This window comes from Zosterops lateralis, assembly GCF_965231275.1.
Source record: "Zosterops lateralis genome assembly, chromosome: 11".
Lineage (NCBI taxonomy): Eukaryota > Metazoa > Chordata > Aves > Passeriformes > Zosteropidae > Zosterops > Zosterops lateralis.
Window position 1 is genome coordinate 12,377,066 of NC_139771.1, and position 18,074 is coordinate 12,395,139.

At 43.9% G+C, this 18,074-nt stretch overlaps 1 protein-coding gene across 1 annotated transcript in view; it reads right to left on the reverse strand.

Annotated features, from left to right (window-relative positions):
* Positions 1 to 18,074, reverse strand: part of GRIP2 (glutamate receptor interacting protein 2) — a gene marked incomplete at its 5' end in the record, with an annotated part of 259,354 nt that overhangs the window by 15,599 nt on the left and 225,681 nt on the right. The window contains 7 exons of the mRNA XM_083869213.1: positions 376 to 552; positions 2,882 to 3,021; positions 6,953 to 7,097; positions 7,381 to 7,526; positions 8,331 to 8,397; positions 16,688 to 16,768; positions 17,407 to 17,552. Coding sequence (XP_083725339.1) covers positions 376 to 552; positions 2,882 to 3,021; positions 6,953 to 7,097; positions 7,381 to 7,526; positions 8,331 to 8,397; positions 16,688 to 16,768; positions 17,407 to 17,552 — 902 coding nt within the window. The remainder of the gene's footprint in view (positions 1 to 375; positions 553 to 2,881; positions 3,022 to 6,952; positions 7,098 to 7,380; positions 7,527 to 8,330; positions 8,398 to 16,687; positions 16,769 to 17,406; positions 17,553 to 18,074) is intronic.

The window sequence follows — 18,074 nt, forward strand, 5'->3', positions numbered from 1 at the left end:
AATATCCTGAAGGGGATTATTATGTCCTACAAAGCCTCTCTGGAGAAATAAAAGTGAGCTATGGACCAAACATTCTGTAAAAAACATACAGCCAGTGAATATTGACTCTGATTATGCCAATTATAAAGTGTTGTAATGGTTTTTCAAAATGATGAGAACAATATGGTGCCAAATAAGCCAGGACAAATGTGCCAATAAAAGCCTAAACAGATACACCAACTCAAAGTACCACATGAGTGCATTCTAAAATACATTTTGTTCTTTGCTGGAAGCAAAAGGCCATACAAATGTGGTCAGGCCACAGGCTTTGGCTCATATTCAGAGACAAGACCCAGACAGAGCAGAAACACCTAAGAAAACACAGCCCTGGCTTACCTTGGCTTCCATACCCAGCATCAATTGCAGAGCCATCCCAGGACTCCACAGTATTGTCCACACTTGGAATTGTGGTGGAGTACATCTCAGACAGCTTGCTAGTTTTCTGGGAGTCTGTCAGCTCATCTTCAGGGTCGCTTACTTCGTTTATGCTCCCCGACTTCTTGGGGTAGGATTCTGCAACCAGAACATCCTGCTTTAGCAGGCACGAAGAGCAAACCTCAGGGAAAAGCTTATGCTGACACAGGAGCAAGCCCAGGTACTGTAAGTCTTTAAAGTAGCTCTTTAGCTCTTCAAAAGTAGCTGAGAAAGGCATGTGCAATGAAGCTGAAAGGATTTAATGCATTACTCTTATCTCAAGCTGAATCAAGAAAAAATGTCTGAGTTTTTAGCACATGGAATACAAGGAGCAGCCATGGGGATTTGAGGATTACCACATATGAGAGAGTTGGGACCTAAATCAATTCACAAGCACATCTTCTTTTGCCTTTGGAAACTTCCTCCAAACAGCCCTGCCCAGAGAAATGTTGGGAACCCTGTAGCTTCTCTGGTCTCAGAGGGCCTCCTTTATACTCAAAGCAGCACCAGGGCAGGTGCTGGCTGCAAACTTGGCTACAAACAGATGTTTTAATTATACTCCAATGACAACCACCACTGCTGAAATTATAGCCCTCTTCCATGACTGTAGAACCTCATAAGAACTCAAAGCTAATCACCATCTCTCCAGAGTCTCCCATGCATGTGACAACAGTGGAATTCCTGTGTGTGGTATTTTGAGGCTGAATTTCCCCTGATCAGTGATGAGAAAATGGGAACTCAATGTGAATGATAAAGCTCAGACTTTCCTTTTCATTATTTTAGTTATATTTAGCCCATTATTTAGGGCTAACAGGCCCTTATTATCATTATATCAAATTTCCTTTCAGGCAAAAGCTATGCAAAGAATGATTTATCAGCACAAGCACTTCTTTGTGTTGAATATTTTAAAGTCCTTGTTGACTAGATATCTTGTTAGCCATCCACACCCTAGATGTCTGACCTGAGGGATAAAAAGCCCTCTGAAAGTCTGCATTTGTCAATGAGGACAGATCATTTTACCAAACAAAGCCCAGTGTCCTGAAAGTCCCTATTTTTCGAGCCTTCAGAAGATTGCTCACCATGATTAACTCAAGATTACCTTGAAATTTCAATTACACCTGCTTCATTCTCAGAATGATTAATGAGTCTCCAACAGGCACTTGCATGTCAATTATTTCACCAAAGTGGCTGTGACAATGCTAAGTGTCAGCAGGGAGAAAAAAAGAGCATTTCAGACCAAAGACCAAGACATTTGGCTAAGGGGAAGAGACTGGGCCTTCTTGAAGAGGAATCAATTCCCCAGTTCTACCTCTATTTGCCACATCCCTTCTCCCTGCCCAGTCTTCATCCATTTGTAACACAGATCCATTGCCACACATCTGTAAACTGCTTTGAGGTCTATAGAAGTTCTATGTTTAAGAGTGATGCCACTTTTTCAGATGTAGGACAGGCATCCCAAGGGCCATGCTTGCTTGGAAAAAAATTTCTAACTGCCACAGCACTGTGGGCCACTGGCTGGATAAGTCCAGCCAAATCTACAGACTGCAGAAGCACTGCACAAAAAACAAACAAACAAACAAACAAACAAACAAAAAAACAAAAAAACAAAAAAACAAAAAAAAAAAAAAAAACACCCTGGGGGTGGGAGAGACTGGAATGAAGTCAGGATGCACCTGGTACTTTTTGAATGTAAAGAAAAAGCCTCTGTTTGGCTGTGGTCATGCAACTGGGGAGAAAAGTCTGCAGGATCCCTCTTTTTTTTTCCAATTACCTTTCTGTCCCCAAAAAACAGTGATCTGCCAGAACTAAGCATGCTTTTTTATACTGTCACATGTATTTCATATGTCAACAGCTTCAAAGACACAGGGAGCTTGGCAGGGAAACCAGAAGGGGATCTCTAGAATGAAGTTAGATACTTTGAAAGATGATCTTAGAACCCCAAGCCAGGAAAAAAGGTGTAACAGATTTATTTTCAATTGTTTTCAAAAAGTTGAATTAAAGATGGGGTGTGGGGTGGAATTCATTAATTCTACCAACTCAGAGTCTCCTTGCTCATCTAGCAAGGTCTATTTTTAAAAAATCCCACATTCTTATACTTCTAAAAGTAACTTCTTCACTTCTGTGTGAAACACCAACCGACAGGGAACGGCAACAATAGTAGAAGGTGACAATCTGAATTAAAAATTACCATTGCCATTAAAGCTGCTGTTTCATCTCTTACCATCACCACAGAGAGGCTTTGGGTTGCCTTTTTTTCACCTGTGAGTCTGAAGTTCAAGAAACACATGTTTTCCTACAGTGTCCATGACCACACTGCCTCATCTCACCTTCCATAGCATGACAGAACCCTCCAGCAGTGCCTGCTCCATGGCCCAGCGTCCCTACTGGGGTGACCCTTCCCCCTCCCCACCCCAGCTCCTCAACTCACTCTCTGTCTGCTTCTTGATCTTGAGGGTGACGGTCTCTCCCGCCATCTGCAGCAGGTGAATGGCCTCGCTCAGCGGTTTGCCCTTGAGGCTCACGTTGTTGATCGCTAAGATCCGGTCCCCAATGTGGATGGCTCCGGTTCTGGAGGGAAAAGGCACTGTCAGAAATTCCAGAGAAGCAATTCCTCTGGAAGACAGGACACTCGGCTGTCACTTGAGGCAATTAACTCTCAGCATTTTATGTCTTTGTTCCCTCTTGGTACAGTCTATACCCATGGCTTCCTCTTCACCACACATCAGGGGTCTGGGTCCCCCCCAAATTCCATACACATGGGAACACATTAACTCCTCAAATCCCAGGCCCTTCAGGAACTGGGTCTGCAGACCAGCTTAGAGACAAAACACTTCAAAGCAACAGGGTTAAAGCAAAAGCATTTTCAGTATGTGGAGTCCAACACAAACATCAAAAATGGAACTGAAGGACATGTTCACTCTGACAGAAAGAAATTATCAGACAAACCTAGAGACCTAGTGGAAAAAACCAAACAAACAAACAAAAAAAGCTCAACAAAATTTGCTCATGTGTGTGCAAGCATGAGCTGAACCAGCTGCAGTTAATGATATGCTTAAAGCTCACCCTACTCAGCTACATTCCTATGACTTTCCCCACCAGCTCAAGAAGAGGTTGTGTTTTACTGCTTGGCCAGTTCCAGCACTGGCTATTGCTCTCACCTGGATAAATCCTCAGGCTTCAGCAACAGGCACGAGCAAACTAACAAGTCCTGGCAATTCTTCCCCTTCTCCATCCTTCCCCTCTGTCTGCTCACAGGCAGAGGCTCACTTTACCTCTTCCCAGTGAAGCTCTGGGAAGAATAGGCAGGGCAGGATGTGTCCATTGCCACAGCCACTGCCAAGGCTGGAGCTCATGATGGCCACTGGTTGGACTGAGCTTCCCAAACTCACATTCCAGCTCCCAAATGCCAGCACATGAGAGCAGCAACCACCTCCTCCTCCAGTACTGTGGGAGGTTTTGCTATCAGAAACCTCTGTGATGGAGCCAGGAGATGAAAATCAGGATTGCAACACCTTTTTTTGTCCATGGCAACTTGTCTCCCTCAGGTTGCATCTCCAAACTGGACTGCAGCTTCTGCAGAACTGGAATTTAATGTATCAATGCAGCAAAACAGCTGCTTGGCTTTCCCCAGAACATCAAAGTTCTATAGACACACTGCTGTGAAACATCCACTATAAGAACACTAAATCGGGAAAAGCAGCCAAGCAGCAGGCAGGACTGCTCAGGCTGCAGAGGCAGGACTGCTCAGGCTGCAGAGGCAGGACTGATCAGGCTGCAGCTTCTGCTGCTGCTGAGGTACTCAGCAGTGCCGTGGTGGTCCCACCAGCCACTAGATGTCCGTCTTGTCCCATCCAAATCACCCTGGAAAAGCTGTCAGGGAAACATTTGTGCGTTCAAACAAATTACAGATCGAACTGGGACTGGAATATTTGTCTTAAAAGTTTAATCTATTGTAGTCAAAAAAATCAAGCTAAACTGCTAGCAGTTTATAGTTGATCCTTTTCTCACTGCAGTGCTTCAGCATTCAAGGGCTTCCTGCTGTATCCCTGAACCCAGCAAGGGGACACATCCATCCAAGACACCAGCCCAACCACCCAGCCCTGAACAACACAATGGCTCTGCAGTAACTGTGAAAGTCGCTCAGCAAGGAAAAATGCAAAAAAAGGAAAGAGAAAGGTCACATTCAGCCAGGTATTTTTCTTCAAGGGGGAGAAAGCAAACCAAAGTCCAATCTTCTCAGTCCCTCCCTGTGAGGCAGATAGAAGCTGAGCAGGACTGACAGAGAAAGCAGTTTCCAGCTAGTGACCCTCGTGCCTCTCTGTTACTATCAACAGTCCTTAATTCACCTCGGACACAAAGCAGCCCAAGGAGCCATGGGCTGCATGTCTCTTCTTGCTCAGAAGGGACATGCAAGAACAGAATTGAGTGACAGCTAAAAGGAAGGGTGTAAAAGGAACTGCAAGCACTTCCCAGCAAGCACTGGGGAAGAGGTGGCTGCATGCATATGGTAGGGATTAACTTGGCAAATGGGCAGGGTCAGTGTCCCTGTTCCTCCCTGCCAACATGGCTTGAGGCTGGATACTCCTGAACCCAACTCCCCTACAGCCACCCCTATCTAATTGAGCAGGTGGCACTAAAGGAGGCTGTTCTGGCACTTTGAAATGTCAGCAATAGCCAAAAATTGCTCTTGGAGAACCATTACGCCTCAACCAGAATTGAACAATATTGTTCAGGCACACCCCCTTGGTCGAGAAGAAGGAAAGCACAAGTCCTATGGCACAGGTTTAAGCCATCTGCAGCACTCAAGGAGGGGACATAGACAGTAACATGGGAGAGAGACACAGCTCAACACCAATCTAACCACCTGAGCTACTTCTGTAATTTTCTATAAGATCAGACATGAGGAAAACAATGTTCAAGGTCAAGAGAAAACCTAAGTCATCTGACTCTGAAGCCTTTTTGACTTAGGCAGCCTGTCACCTACAGACAGATGTGTGACAGATCCTAGAGGACACCTTGCCTCCCCCACTGCCAGCAGCCCAAGATGCAGTGCAGACTTTCACTTGTGCCTCTTCAGAGAACAGCCCATGGATTCCTGTTATCAAACACTGAGATCACGCCCACCCCATGTCAGTGCTGCCAAACCCTGTCCTGTGCTCCAGCAAGAGCATGGATTTGGATTTAAATCCCCATCCTTCAATCTGAGCCTGGGTAAGGGCATCTGTGGCACAGATAAAGGTAGAGACGTCAGGAAAGGGACAATTTAGAATAACACTAGGAGCACCCTTCTTCCCTTGACAAGGTCAAGTCACCCCCTTCTCTCACTCACAGGAGAAAAAATGCTCCTTTCCTGCATGCAGCATTCATCCCAGTGCTCCTCACCTTCCCCACAGGGAGCCAAGGTTACCCAGAGACATCCCTGTGCTGCTCTATCCCCAGCGGGGTTATCTGCTACTCTGCCACAGTGAACGTGCTGAACGGCTCCATCACTCCTCTCACAAGGCTTTTCATTCCTCACTGCCTGCTCGCTCCTGATGAAAATTCAGTAGTACTGCAGCACTTGCCTGCACTACACTTCTGGACGTAGCAGTCACCGATGTGCATCCGAGTTCAAAGGAGGAACAGCCATGGAATTGCAAAGGGAACTGAGATCAACAAAGGTACAAGACTGTCTTCTGACACCTGACAGCGTTTGATCTGGCTGTTCTTAACGTCTCTCATGCTGGGTTGCAGGTACAGTACAGAAGTGCTATATAGTAAAGCCTTGGATATTCTGTGGCTATTATTTTATAAGGAAAAAGACCAGTTCCTACAGTAGCAGGCAGTGATATAAAATCCCCAAAGAGAAGAACCACTAATGACTAAGTCCATACCCTTCCTTCCTAGGAGACACAGACCTGCATTCTGCACCAAAGGGAAGCAATGGAAATGCACAGCAGTGTGCTGAGAGCTCTGGGAACCCAATGCAGAAAATGACACAAAGCTGTTTCACATTCCAGCTAAGGGGGAGAGTGGTCTTGAAACAAGAAAAAAACAAAGGCCAGATTTGCTGTCAAACATCCCCAAGGTCTTGCACTTTACACTGGTTTTTTCAGGGTTTTTTTTTGTTGCTGTCCTGCCTGTCAGGCAGCACAAAGTAAGAGACCCTTAGAGAAGCATGAGTCAGGGCTGCTGAAATGATCTATTTACAAGTCACAGCTCCCATATAGAAAGATTAATTAAGATAGAGTGTATGACTCAGTTCCACCTTATACTCTCAGGAATGTCCTCATCCTTTAAATCCCACACATCCACATATATCAGACCCAGGCACACAGTAACCTCCCCAGTGTTTGAAGGCAAATCTGCTCCTACATTTATTCAGTATAAATACCTTCAGACCACCTTTCCTTCTTAGCAGACTAAGACACCAAAGAAGAGTTTATGACAGCAGAGGAAACTTAGCATGGATCAAGACCCCTTCTCAAATCAATTCAGCTGCTCTGCCCTCAAACCTCACCTCTCTGCCAGCCCTCGTTTAGTCAAGCCAGAAATGACAATAGGATCAAAAGGCTCCTCTGTCCCGGAGATGGTTATTCCCAAAGGGCCTCCGTATCGCTTCAGCTCCACTGTGTAGATAATTGCACCAGTTGTCTCCTGCTCATCTGAAAGAAAAAACAGGAATTATTTTCATTTCCCAAATAAAAGTAGTCATAGGAAAGAATTGCAGCATCTAGAAACGACAGCCAGAAGTCTTCAGTGACACTTATACCAAATAGGACTTTAACCTTCCAGACATCACTTAAGGGCAGAATAACAAAAATAGACTATAATCAATTGGAAAGTGGTGACCGGACAGCAGCAGCCCTTATCTTTGTTAGTTTGCACTACCTATTGGGAAATGTCATTACAGTGGACAAGCACCAGTTTGCATCAGGATTTCTGTACCAGAGTTATCTTCATCCTTCCTAATCTTCAATTTGACCAGGTCTTCACACTGCCTTAAAATCTGCACAGCATCTTCCATTGAGCAATTGTCGAGTCGGATGTTATCAATGGCTAACAGCTTGTCTCCCGGCTCCAAGGTGCCAGTTCTACATGGAGAGGAAAAGAAAACTAAGAGTACATTTGTATTTGCCTTTCAGATCCCACTGGACTGGAAATGAAAATATTAACTTTTTACTGTCCTTGATCTTTTCTGGAAAACAACCATGAGCTGAGTCTGGGACATCTGTAATTTTAAAGAGAGGAAGTTTATGCAGAGCATGTATCCACACAGAACCACCCAGGAAAATTAGATAAATATCCTGGGTAACATACAACCCTGAAAATGCCTGATGTTTAACTGACAGATATTCTACCCCTTACGGAAACTCCTGTGGGAGCACTCTTAGAAATAAGCCACACAGCCACCCTACATTCCTCTGAACGTCTTGCTATGAGGTGCTGGGATCAGAGGGGAAGTCAATAAATGCTGAGTAATTTGCACAGTTCTCCACCAGTGCCCACAATTCACTCAATCTGTTCACCAAAGCAGGAGCTGAAACATGGCAAACTACCTGATGAGCCATAGCACCTACTGGGATATATGAAGCCCTTTACCACATGCTCTTAAATGCTAAACATCCATCTCCTAGAGACTCAGCAGACATCTAAAACAGTGCCCTGGTCACCCTCTCCATTAGCTCAACTCTATTGGCTTCAATACAGATAGTTTTTATTGCAAACCCTACTGTGGTCTAAGAAAAACCTCTAGTGCTGAGATCTCCTTGGATTCTGGAAATATCCAAACCCAAGTGCTGCTGCCTGGGCTCCATTCAACTTCTCTAGTAGACATTCTGACTATCGTGGAAGGCCATTTTGCAGCGGGCTTGACAGATGGAAAATCCTGCACTCACCTGTGTGCTACACTCCCCTTCTTGATGTCAGAGATGATCAAAGGATCTCCAAGCTTTCTGCTTGCAGCTGCAAAAGAGACACATGGTACAAAGCCTGGTGTTGAGTTTGCTGTCCAGGACAGGGATGGTGGATGGTTAATAGGGAGAAGCAGCCATAAGGAAAGGGGATTTATATTCCTGTCACAAAATTATGCTTCACAGTTGAACTTTGGAAGCCTCTCCAGAAAGAAAGAAAGGAAAAAACATAAATCCCTGCAAAGTTTGTCAGTTGCCCTTTGCCCAGCTTAATTTTTCTTTGGACTCCTGAAGGAGAGGACACGTGGTGTCCAGCAGCAAGAGGTGGCACTGCCAATCCCAGCACTATCAAACACCCCTCACCACCCCTCACATACAAGACAAGGGAGCCAAAGGCCATGGCTGCAGTCAGAATTAGCGCTGCTGCCTGGAGAGCATCCAGCTCAGCCCTGTGCTCCACACAAGCATTTCTGTGTTCTTCAAGTAAAGTAGGCTGTAAAATTTTCCAGGTGGAAAACAACCCAGGGAAAAAGCACAGTTTTCCAGCTGGTTCAGCTCTCTAGGGCACTTAATCATACAACCAGATGAATCAGGGGTGGTTTGTGCTGGAGCTGGAAGGGGTGGGTGGTTTCCAACTCTTATCTCCTGCCTGACCCTGATAACTATTTCAGCCCACGAGATGTAAGTACACATCTCTGGGAGCATTTACATTTTCAAACTTGCCTGCAAGACCTGCTGCTCTCCTGAGATACCCAAGAGAGATCTATGACTCAAACTCCTCCTGACCTCCTTGTCAACCACATGCCAAACATCCACCAAGAAAGAGCATCCATTCCGCCCTGCATCCTTCCTCCTGCCTCGCTATGGGAATTGCATTGCCTCATTTAAAGTTGACAGAGCTTCTCAGCTTCTCACAAAAACTGTGTGGGAAGAAAGATACTCACAGCCTCTGAACATATCAGGTGCAGGGCAAAGATTAAAATATCTGTGAGGCACGTGGCACCAAACACAGGGAGATCCACCTGCCTGAACAGCAGTTAGAGAGCACCCAGAGAGTCACACATAATAAGTGTTTACCAACTTCTCTGCTCTAGATTTTTCTGTTGTTTACATTCATTTATGAGATCTAAAAACATATGCCTAACCCAACACCTTTAAGGATATCCTCTCCCAGAAATAACCAAACCTTCTGTACTAAACAGAGCGAAAAGACAGCCAATTTCGGTGCTGAGAACCACAGTGAGGTCAGACAGCAAAGAGCAGATTTTATAATAGTCACAGCAATGTGACTGCTGAATGGTAGAGAGCCTGGAGGAATTCTTTTCCCCATGTCCTACTGGAGCCTAGTACCAGACAATTTTGGACTGAACATTCATGTTTTGCTTCTGTCTGCAGATCTAAGGGAGGGGGATGTGTTGTGGAGATTCCCAGAAGGCTTGTCCCTATATTCAACCTGTCCACAGCATGGACCAGACTGCAGACAGGACAAGACACACTGGGCAGAGCTGAGCATTGGGAATAAGGGTGGGGTTCAGGCAAAAATAATGCAGAAATCCCCACGCTTATTGAGAAGGCCACACACCCTGGACTAATAGCACAGGGACTGAGATGTATCACCAATAATTATGACTGTTACTCTCCTTTTCCGTATAGGACATACAGTTGCTGCTGACAGAGGTATACAGAGTCAGCAGTGAGGGGACACCCTGTGAGCACACCCCAAGCCCTGGGTCAGGAGGCACTGCTGCATGTTTAATCATTCCCTAGCCTGGTTCTGTCAAAACAATCCAAGTTACCAGAAATACTTTTCACTGCAAGGTTTGTTTACTAGTTTCAAAGCAGAGGCAGTGTGACAGAAAGGGGTTAGGGAGGATCCAAACCTGTCCTGGTCGTGGGCTGGGATGGCCATCTCTAACTTGACCATGCCACAGCTGAACATGTCTGGAGACCACGAACACCAAGGCAAGCAAGCAAGCAAGAATAGACCACAACATGCCTTGAGCTCTGCAGAATTTATGTTTATCTCAGTGTTTGCCTTGCAAGTCCTGTGACACGTGGGGGGATCCTGCACACAGTCTCTGAGCAGAGAATCAGACCTTGTCCTTCTGAAGCTCCACAGTTGGTGTCAGCACTGAACACAGCACAACTTTCCCATGACAGAAGCAAGGGTAACAAACCAAGAGCTTTATCCATTAGAGAACAAAACAAGTTTTAAGGAAAAAATCATCTGGGTTTTGTTTGCAGACTTTTTTTAGAAGTTTTGCTCTCAGACCAGATTTTCTTGAGATCTGAGTTAAATGGAAGAGCCATACACAACTGCATACAACTGTTCCTACCAAGAGAGAATTCAAATCTTAACAAATTGCAGCTCTTGTAAATGTAAAATATTCTAAATATTCATCACAGAATCATCACAGAATTGCTTGGATTGAAAGGGACCTTAAAGATCATCTAGTTCCACTCATGGAACAGGGCCATCTTCCACTAAAACAGATTGCTTAAAGCCCCACACAACCTGTCCTTGAACAGTTCCAGGGATGGGGGATCATCACATGACATAATTACTTAATGTAAAATGCAAAGGCTTTATAAAACTATCAAATCTGACGGGTAAGTTAGAGAGACTTAATGAATAACCATGTTCCCTCACGAGGCATAAGATACAAGGTTAAGATAATGAAATCTCCCGGCACAGAACAGAGGCTTGCTGTTCATTCTATAAACCTGTAGTTACTGACTCCAATAATTAACCTTTGGCATCCCAAAGCCCTTCCTGGCACCCCAGCAGAGTGTCCAGATGGGCTTCCTGCCTGTCTGCTGGGATCAGGTTGCCCTGTGCACCCCTGAGACTCACATTTTTAACCATCCTGGACCATACAAGGCAGGGTGACAATCTTTCTATGGGCAACAGCTGCCTGTCTGATGGTGAGAGAGCTCCAATTTCACTGAAGGAGTGGCTCAGTCAAGGTCAGAGCCGTAAGATACATGAATCCCTGGTGAGATTTTGAATAGACCATTTCCAATTTGCCTGCAATTAAAACAGCACCAACCTAAACTACATTATTAGGGCTGTGGTCTTTGGCATTAAGACATTTGCACAGATGAGTAAAGCCTCCTTATCCATTCATTTCTGCTGTTAATGTGGTTATTTCTCTTCAAAGGACATTGTCTTGGGAACTCTGCTACAGGATGACACAGTTTGGACACTCAGTCTTGCCTCTGGGTTTTGCTTTCCTGTGTGTGAAATGGAGATGGCAGCAAAGGGAGTCAAGAGAAGAGGTGGAGGCAGGAGCTGGTGCCAAAACCCCTGCTCAGTCTCAGCAGGCATCCTGGCTGTGGCCTCCATCTGCCAGGGCAAGCCACTTCAGGGGGAAACAGATCCTTTCTAAGACACATTTGTATTTTTGGTGGATTTACCAGTGTGAAAGGTAGTTTAAATCTGCTCCAGTGGCCCAGAGAAGGCTCCATAAATCAACAGCTGGTGAAGGTAGAAGCGTGTGGTGGGGGAGAAACTCAAAATTAAAACAGAGCTTGGCAGTGGTGACAGGGCAGTGATAAAAAGGTGAATTGATCAATACTGTTATTTACTTTTTATAAATTGCTTTCAGTCTCTCTGCTGGGATTGTGGCTCACTCAGTGTTTACGCTGTGATGGATGATGAGGCCAGGAACACATGTCCAGTTTGTGTTTTTAATAGAATGCATAATGACTTGTACTGGTAAATTATTCCCCTCCAAAGAGCACCAGCCCATATTTCACAGGCATCAACCGTTAAAAATGCCCTTCGTTATTGACCAAGCCAAAGCAACACTGCCAATGTGTAATTAAAGAAATTGTAACAATGCCATAAGAATGCATTTAAATAAGAAGCAATTTTAAATTGGAAATAACAAAATCAGAAAACAAATAATCTCAGGATAGCTAAGGAATGAGAAGAGGAAAAAAAGTGAATCAGAATTGATTACAAAGAGCAGCAGTGAAAATCAAATCCTCAGTACCCAACTTTTTCCTCTATCATTCATTAAGTTTAGCAGCAGGTGCATAAATTATCAGTGCCTCCAGCAGATCATTTTCCTTTCACGATCTCCAGGTAGCAAAACCAGATCAGGATATCCCACCAGGATAAAAGCACTGGAGTGAATCAGCTGTAGTGTGAGTGAGGGGGTAGGACAGGTGGCTGCTGAGTTTGCCCCACCTGCAGATACAACTCAGCTGTGCTGGTGGCAGGGCACAGGCTAATACAGAGCCAGCAAAACTAGATTTGCTTGGCTCAGAGATCCATCTTCTCACTAGGACAGTGATTACACTGCTTAAGAGACTTAATCGAAGTTATCTATCTACCCAAATTCCAGTTTTATCACCTGCAAGCAGATATACTGCCTATTCCTTATCTGCAGTACTTCACACCAAGGGCACAGGAATTGATTTGTTAAGATATATAAAGGTAATTTGATAAACAAGCTATATAAAGCATTAATGCATATCTAAAATTAATGGCAATTTCAGTATCCCTTTAAACAGTAACATCAACACACCTCTACCCTACAATGAATGTCACAACCAGCCCTTGGAGAGGATGTTTGAGACAGAAAAAAATAATAAAACTTTCAATACAAAAGGAAATCTTTTATGTAATCAACTATCATTTTCCAGAGGGTAATAACAAATCTATATCTTATTTTAAGAGGTGAAGTATTGAACATACAAGAATACGTGACTATTACCTTCTCTCTGCTGGAGATTTTAATTTGTAAGAGATTTACAGAAAACCTACAAAGGCATAACTGCGTCATTAGAACTGGATGCAGCCAGCAGGATCAGAGCATTTGAGGCATGTCTTCTGCTAATGGAGATGGGTAGTTCAGGCAAACAAGGGTCAAATCTTCACATCCTTGTGTCAAAACTCTCCGTTTCCCTGTATTTGCATCCTCACCATTCAGAGCCTCAGAGGTTGCTGCAGAGAGGTAAGCTTCAGAGTTCTTGGAACAGAAAGGAACGTGCTCTGCTCTTCAAGCAGAATAGCTGTTCTACAAGCAAATGCCCTTCTCTCTGGGACAAGAGGCTGAGGTACTGGAGTACGAAGAAAATGAGAGTTTAGCTGGCTTCATGTTCCTTCACCCCCGGACAAAGTGCGTGGAGCAGCATACACATGGCAGATTCACTGTTCTTCATTTAGCATATGGAGGAAACTGAAATGAGGCTTGAGGGCACAGAGATCCCTCAGGAGTACAAAGCACTGTCACTGAGAGGCTCACCTCTTGGATTTTTTACTCATCCTTTGGGGAATGGGAATGGAAATAGTGCTATATACACGTATTTCCATGATGCATTTTGATTTGCTGTGTCCCTTTGCCACACTGGGTTTGAGCAGCAGGAAGAAACCCATCCATGCTCTCAGACCACAACTGGAGACTCATCCAGCCCAAGCCTTCTCTCTCTGGAAAACCCTGAGATCTCTGAGAATATTAAATGCCCTTAGCAAAAAAATGCCCCTCACCAGGAGCAAGTACAGCCCCTCATCCCAGAACCAGAAGCATCTGCCCTCCTCATACATAAATCCCCTGAGTTTTCAGCCCTTTCATGAGCATCTCCAGTAGATTTATGGTTCCTCCTGCAGCCAGCTCCATTACATTAATTCTTCCAACACATCCATCAAGAAACCTGCTCTGCCTCCACCTTTACTTAATCCCTCTCCCAATTAGCTCTGAGACCATAGCACAGCAAGACCTTGATCACATTTACTTCTGTAGTGCCCCTCTGATGAGGTCATAACACCTTCTGCCCACTAAAGAAGGCAGGGGCAAACCTTCCTAGGAAGAGGAATTAACTACAGAGAAGCCAGCTGAAGCCAAGAGATAAAACTCAATGAAAGCAACTCATCTTATATCTGTAGTGTAGCTAGACTATAAAGGTCATAAATAAACCAAATTCTGTGGCCACGACAGTGCAGTGGGTCTTCTACTGACCCCTTCACCTTGTCATCTACTTAAGCTGCTCCAGTTTTAGAGAGCAGGGAACAGGAATCCAATGCAAGAGGCCAGGAAACCAAGTCTTCTCCTTTAAAACAGAAGTTATATACTTTTCCATATCAGAAGGAAAGCTGTAAAAGCTGTTTCTAGATCTACACAAGCACTCAAGTCAGCAGAACTGAGAGGAAAGGAACTGAGCAAACAGAGAAGGGTTATTTTTACCTCTTTTCTTTTGCTGCTTTCATCACACTCCTGCATGCACATCATGTCTCTGAAGGAAGTACTTAACATAAGGCTGCTTGCTTTGGTTTTAATGCTTGAAACTGGTATATTTATTTGCCTGGTCAGAGGCAAAGTGAAAAAATGATGATGTAATTGCCTAAGGATCATGTGGACATAGGTTTATATAGACTAATAATACATGAAAAAAAATAAGGATTAAGCTTGAATTTCATCCTTGCCACCACATTTTCTGTGTGTCTTTTTCTCCATTTGTAAATGTAATTTTGACTTTGACTCAGGAAACAACTGCAATATATTTTAGGTTTATGCATATACATTACTTAAACAATATCCTACAAACATGTTCAGCAATCAAAAAGATCAAATCAATTATAGTGTTAAAAAGCTGCTTTGTAGTTCAATAATGGGCATCTATTTAAAACCCAGGGGTCAGTTTATTTCTATTAGCAGTGATTTCAAAAAAGTGTGTGAAATCACTTTTTTAAATAAATTTGAAATTAAAACCTTTCCAACATAAAAATATGTTTGAAGTGTAAATGCATGTCTGAAGCAGATCCTGTTCAAATAAGACTTTACAAATAAAAATTTATGTTCTTGCCAGCAGCTCCCAGGTTCATTTTACTTTCTAACCCCAAACACAAACTAAACTTTGAAACTTAATAGGGCCTTGCTTGAGCCAGTTTTTGCTACCAGATCCATTATCCTGGGCTGCTCCCTGAGGCTGGAATGCCAGTGCAGTGGCAGGGCAGCAGGATGGAACCCAGCACAGTCTGCACTATGCACTGCTCCTCACCAGTGAAATGCCATTATAGACAACCTGCTGCTTTCAGAAAGCACTTTGATGTCTTCAGACAGTAACTGCTACCGAGCCAAATGTTAAATACTGTGCTGTTATTTTTCAGGGTTGTTCTTGTGGCACAAATAGAGGAAGCTGAGAAGAGGGAGAAGAAATATCACAACGTGCAAAGGCATCATCCTGTCAATGTTCCAGTCACTCCTGAGAATCACCCCATTTACACCAGAAGACCTCCAATTAACTCTCCAACTAATGCTGTAAATGTCAAGAGGTAATTACCATAGCTTATCTATTTTAATGAAACCTAGTTTTCAAGTGTCCCTTGCCACTCCATTCCCCAGACACAGCTGGGTCCATCCTCCTGAGGGCTTAGACAAGAGATCCCATTATTGCACTCTCACAAGCTGCTCTGTTTCAGATCAGAGGTGGTGGCAGTCTCTGGCAATGGCAAACCTCAAAATTCAACTCACTTTACCCAGAAGTTAAAGAGGGATGAGTGATCCAAGACCTGCATGTGTTTGCCATACAGGAAAAATTCACTGACACAAACAAGATCCCAAGTTAGCCAGAAATTTGGGATGGATCTGCCTATATCATCCCCTATAGCATCCTCTCCAAAGAGCCCAAAAGTTTTTTAAATGAAAAATTGTGCTCAGAAGAGAAACAGATAATAATTAATCAAGAGTGAGCAGAGAAGAGAGAAAAGAAGGAAAAAAGGTTTATGTTCTCTTCCCTCAGTGCACACCAAGTCCTGGCACATGCCTTTCCCTCTGCATGGCTTGAGTTTTTCAATGAAACAATTCCTGGCAAACCCTGGAATTTAAACGGCCTTCCCTTGTCTCTAAGACCCACCGCCCTCGTCATGCTCCTCTTCTTGGCAGTTTCCCCTCTCTACCCTTCAAGCTGTGGCACTGATCTCTTACTTGTTCTCCTCCCTCCACCTCTTTTTGCAAAGGGTCCCACCAGACCCAGGCAATTCTTTTTAAAAAGAACATAGTACAAATGTGATCAAGGAAATAAAAATAATATTACTAATAATATAATATAATATAATTAATATAATATAATTAATATAATATTCCTCTGCACCACAGATCAAGTGATCAGTTGAGACACATCCTTTGTCCCAACCCTTCATGCAGCTGCTTTTCTCTGCAGCTGCCAGCTCATGGAGGCAGGAACCACACATCTGATTCATTCTGGGATAAATCACGAGCACTGGAGTGCTACAGAAACCCCACATGATCTTATCTCTCTCCTCTGAGTCCTCTAAAATGCCTGTGTGGAAAGCAGAGGCTCCTGCAACTGCTACTGCAAGTCTGAGCAATACTTACAGCTGATTGTAATTCCAAGCTCTACACCTCTTTTCTTGGGCAATTTAACGTGGAAAGTACCGCTGCTGGGTATGACAGACTCTATAAAGACAAAAACAAACAAAAAAAGAAAAAAAAAAATTAAAAAAAAAAAAAGGAGAAAAAAGAGTTTTCAGTTGCATGTATGGTTTCTTTGGAACCAAGAAAACAAGCCCATAAAGCTTTATTGGTTCAAATAAGGTTATCTGAGGCCCTGTGGACTTCAGCTTGAAATCTGGATTCTCATTAAAAATACATGCTCTGAACATCAAGTTAAGTGCTCACATCACACTGTATTTCAAGACTAAAACAGGTCTGTCAATGTAAAAGAAAAAAAAGTTCTCTTTTAATACAAAGGTACACTTTACCCCTAGCCTGTAGCTTTGGCTCCCTCCTGGCTTTGAGGCCATAAATGAATATAAATATTATTCCTATTAACAGGCAAATATTTAAAGTGTGTCCTCTTTATCTACTCCTTAGGCTTACCTCAGCCAAGAAATGAGCACAGAACATTTATGAAAGGATCAGAAGAACCCTCCACCTCAGTGCACATTAGAGAACAACACAAAACGGAGACAGCCCTCACATGGTTTCTCACTCTTCCCTCTGAGCCTTGTGAATACCCTCCCTCCTACAGGTTAACAAAGGCACTGGCAGAGCCCTATAGGCAGAGGGGAGCAGCAGCTCCTTTGGGAATGTACCTGCGACATCAAACTCGATCTCCAGCACCACTTTGTTGGTGAGCGCGGCGTCCCGCAGGAGCTGGTTGGCCTCCTCCATGGTCCCGTCCTCCGTCGCGATGCCGTTGATGGAGAGGACTCGGTCTCCTACTTGCAGCAGCCCACACCTGCAATTCACAGTGGGAAAAGAGGGAACGGGAACAAGGAGACAAGGAAAAAGAGGAAAGGAGGGAAAAAACAACCCCACAACCAGCAATTAGTTACTTTTGCCAGGAAAATCTGTTACAAGACACACCAAGTACTGACATAATCTGCAGAAGTGGCCACAAAGAGAAAATAATTCGTTTTGCTGTGCCCATTACAGTGCCCCTGGAAGTGCACAAGGGTGCAAACCTTTGTGGATTTCTAAAGTTCAAACATACTTTGCTTCTAAAGAACCATTTCTGGTCACACTTTTTGCAACAACCAAGGGGGAAAAAAGTAACCCTCACCTTTCTAAAAATCAAGAGGTTGCCTGAGAGATGAGAAAGATAAATACAAAGGAATGTGACTTCCTTCCTGATCTAATCACAAAAGGCTCTTCCCATGCACTTGCACCTTCTGGAACACAAACTAATGGCATTGAAAATTGCACAGATTCTTCTGCTTAGTTCATGGCAAATACTGAAGCTACAATCCAATAAATTCAC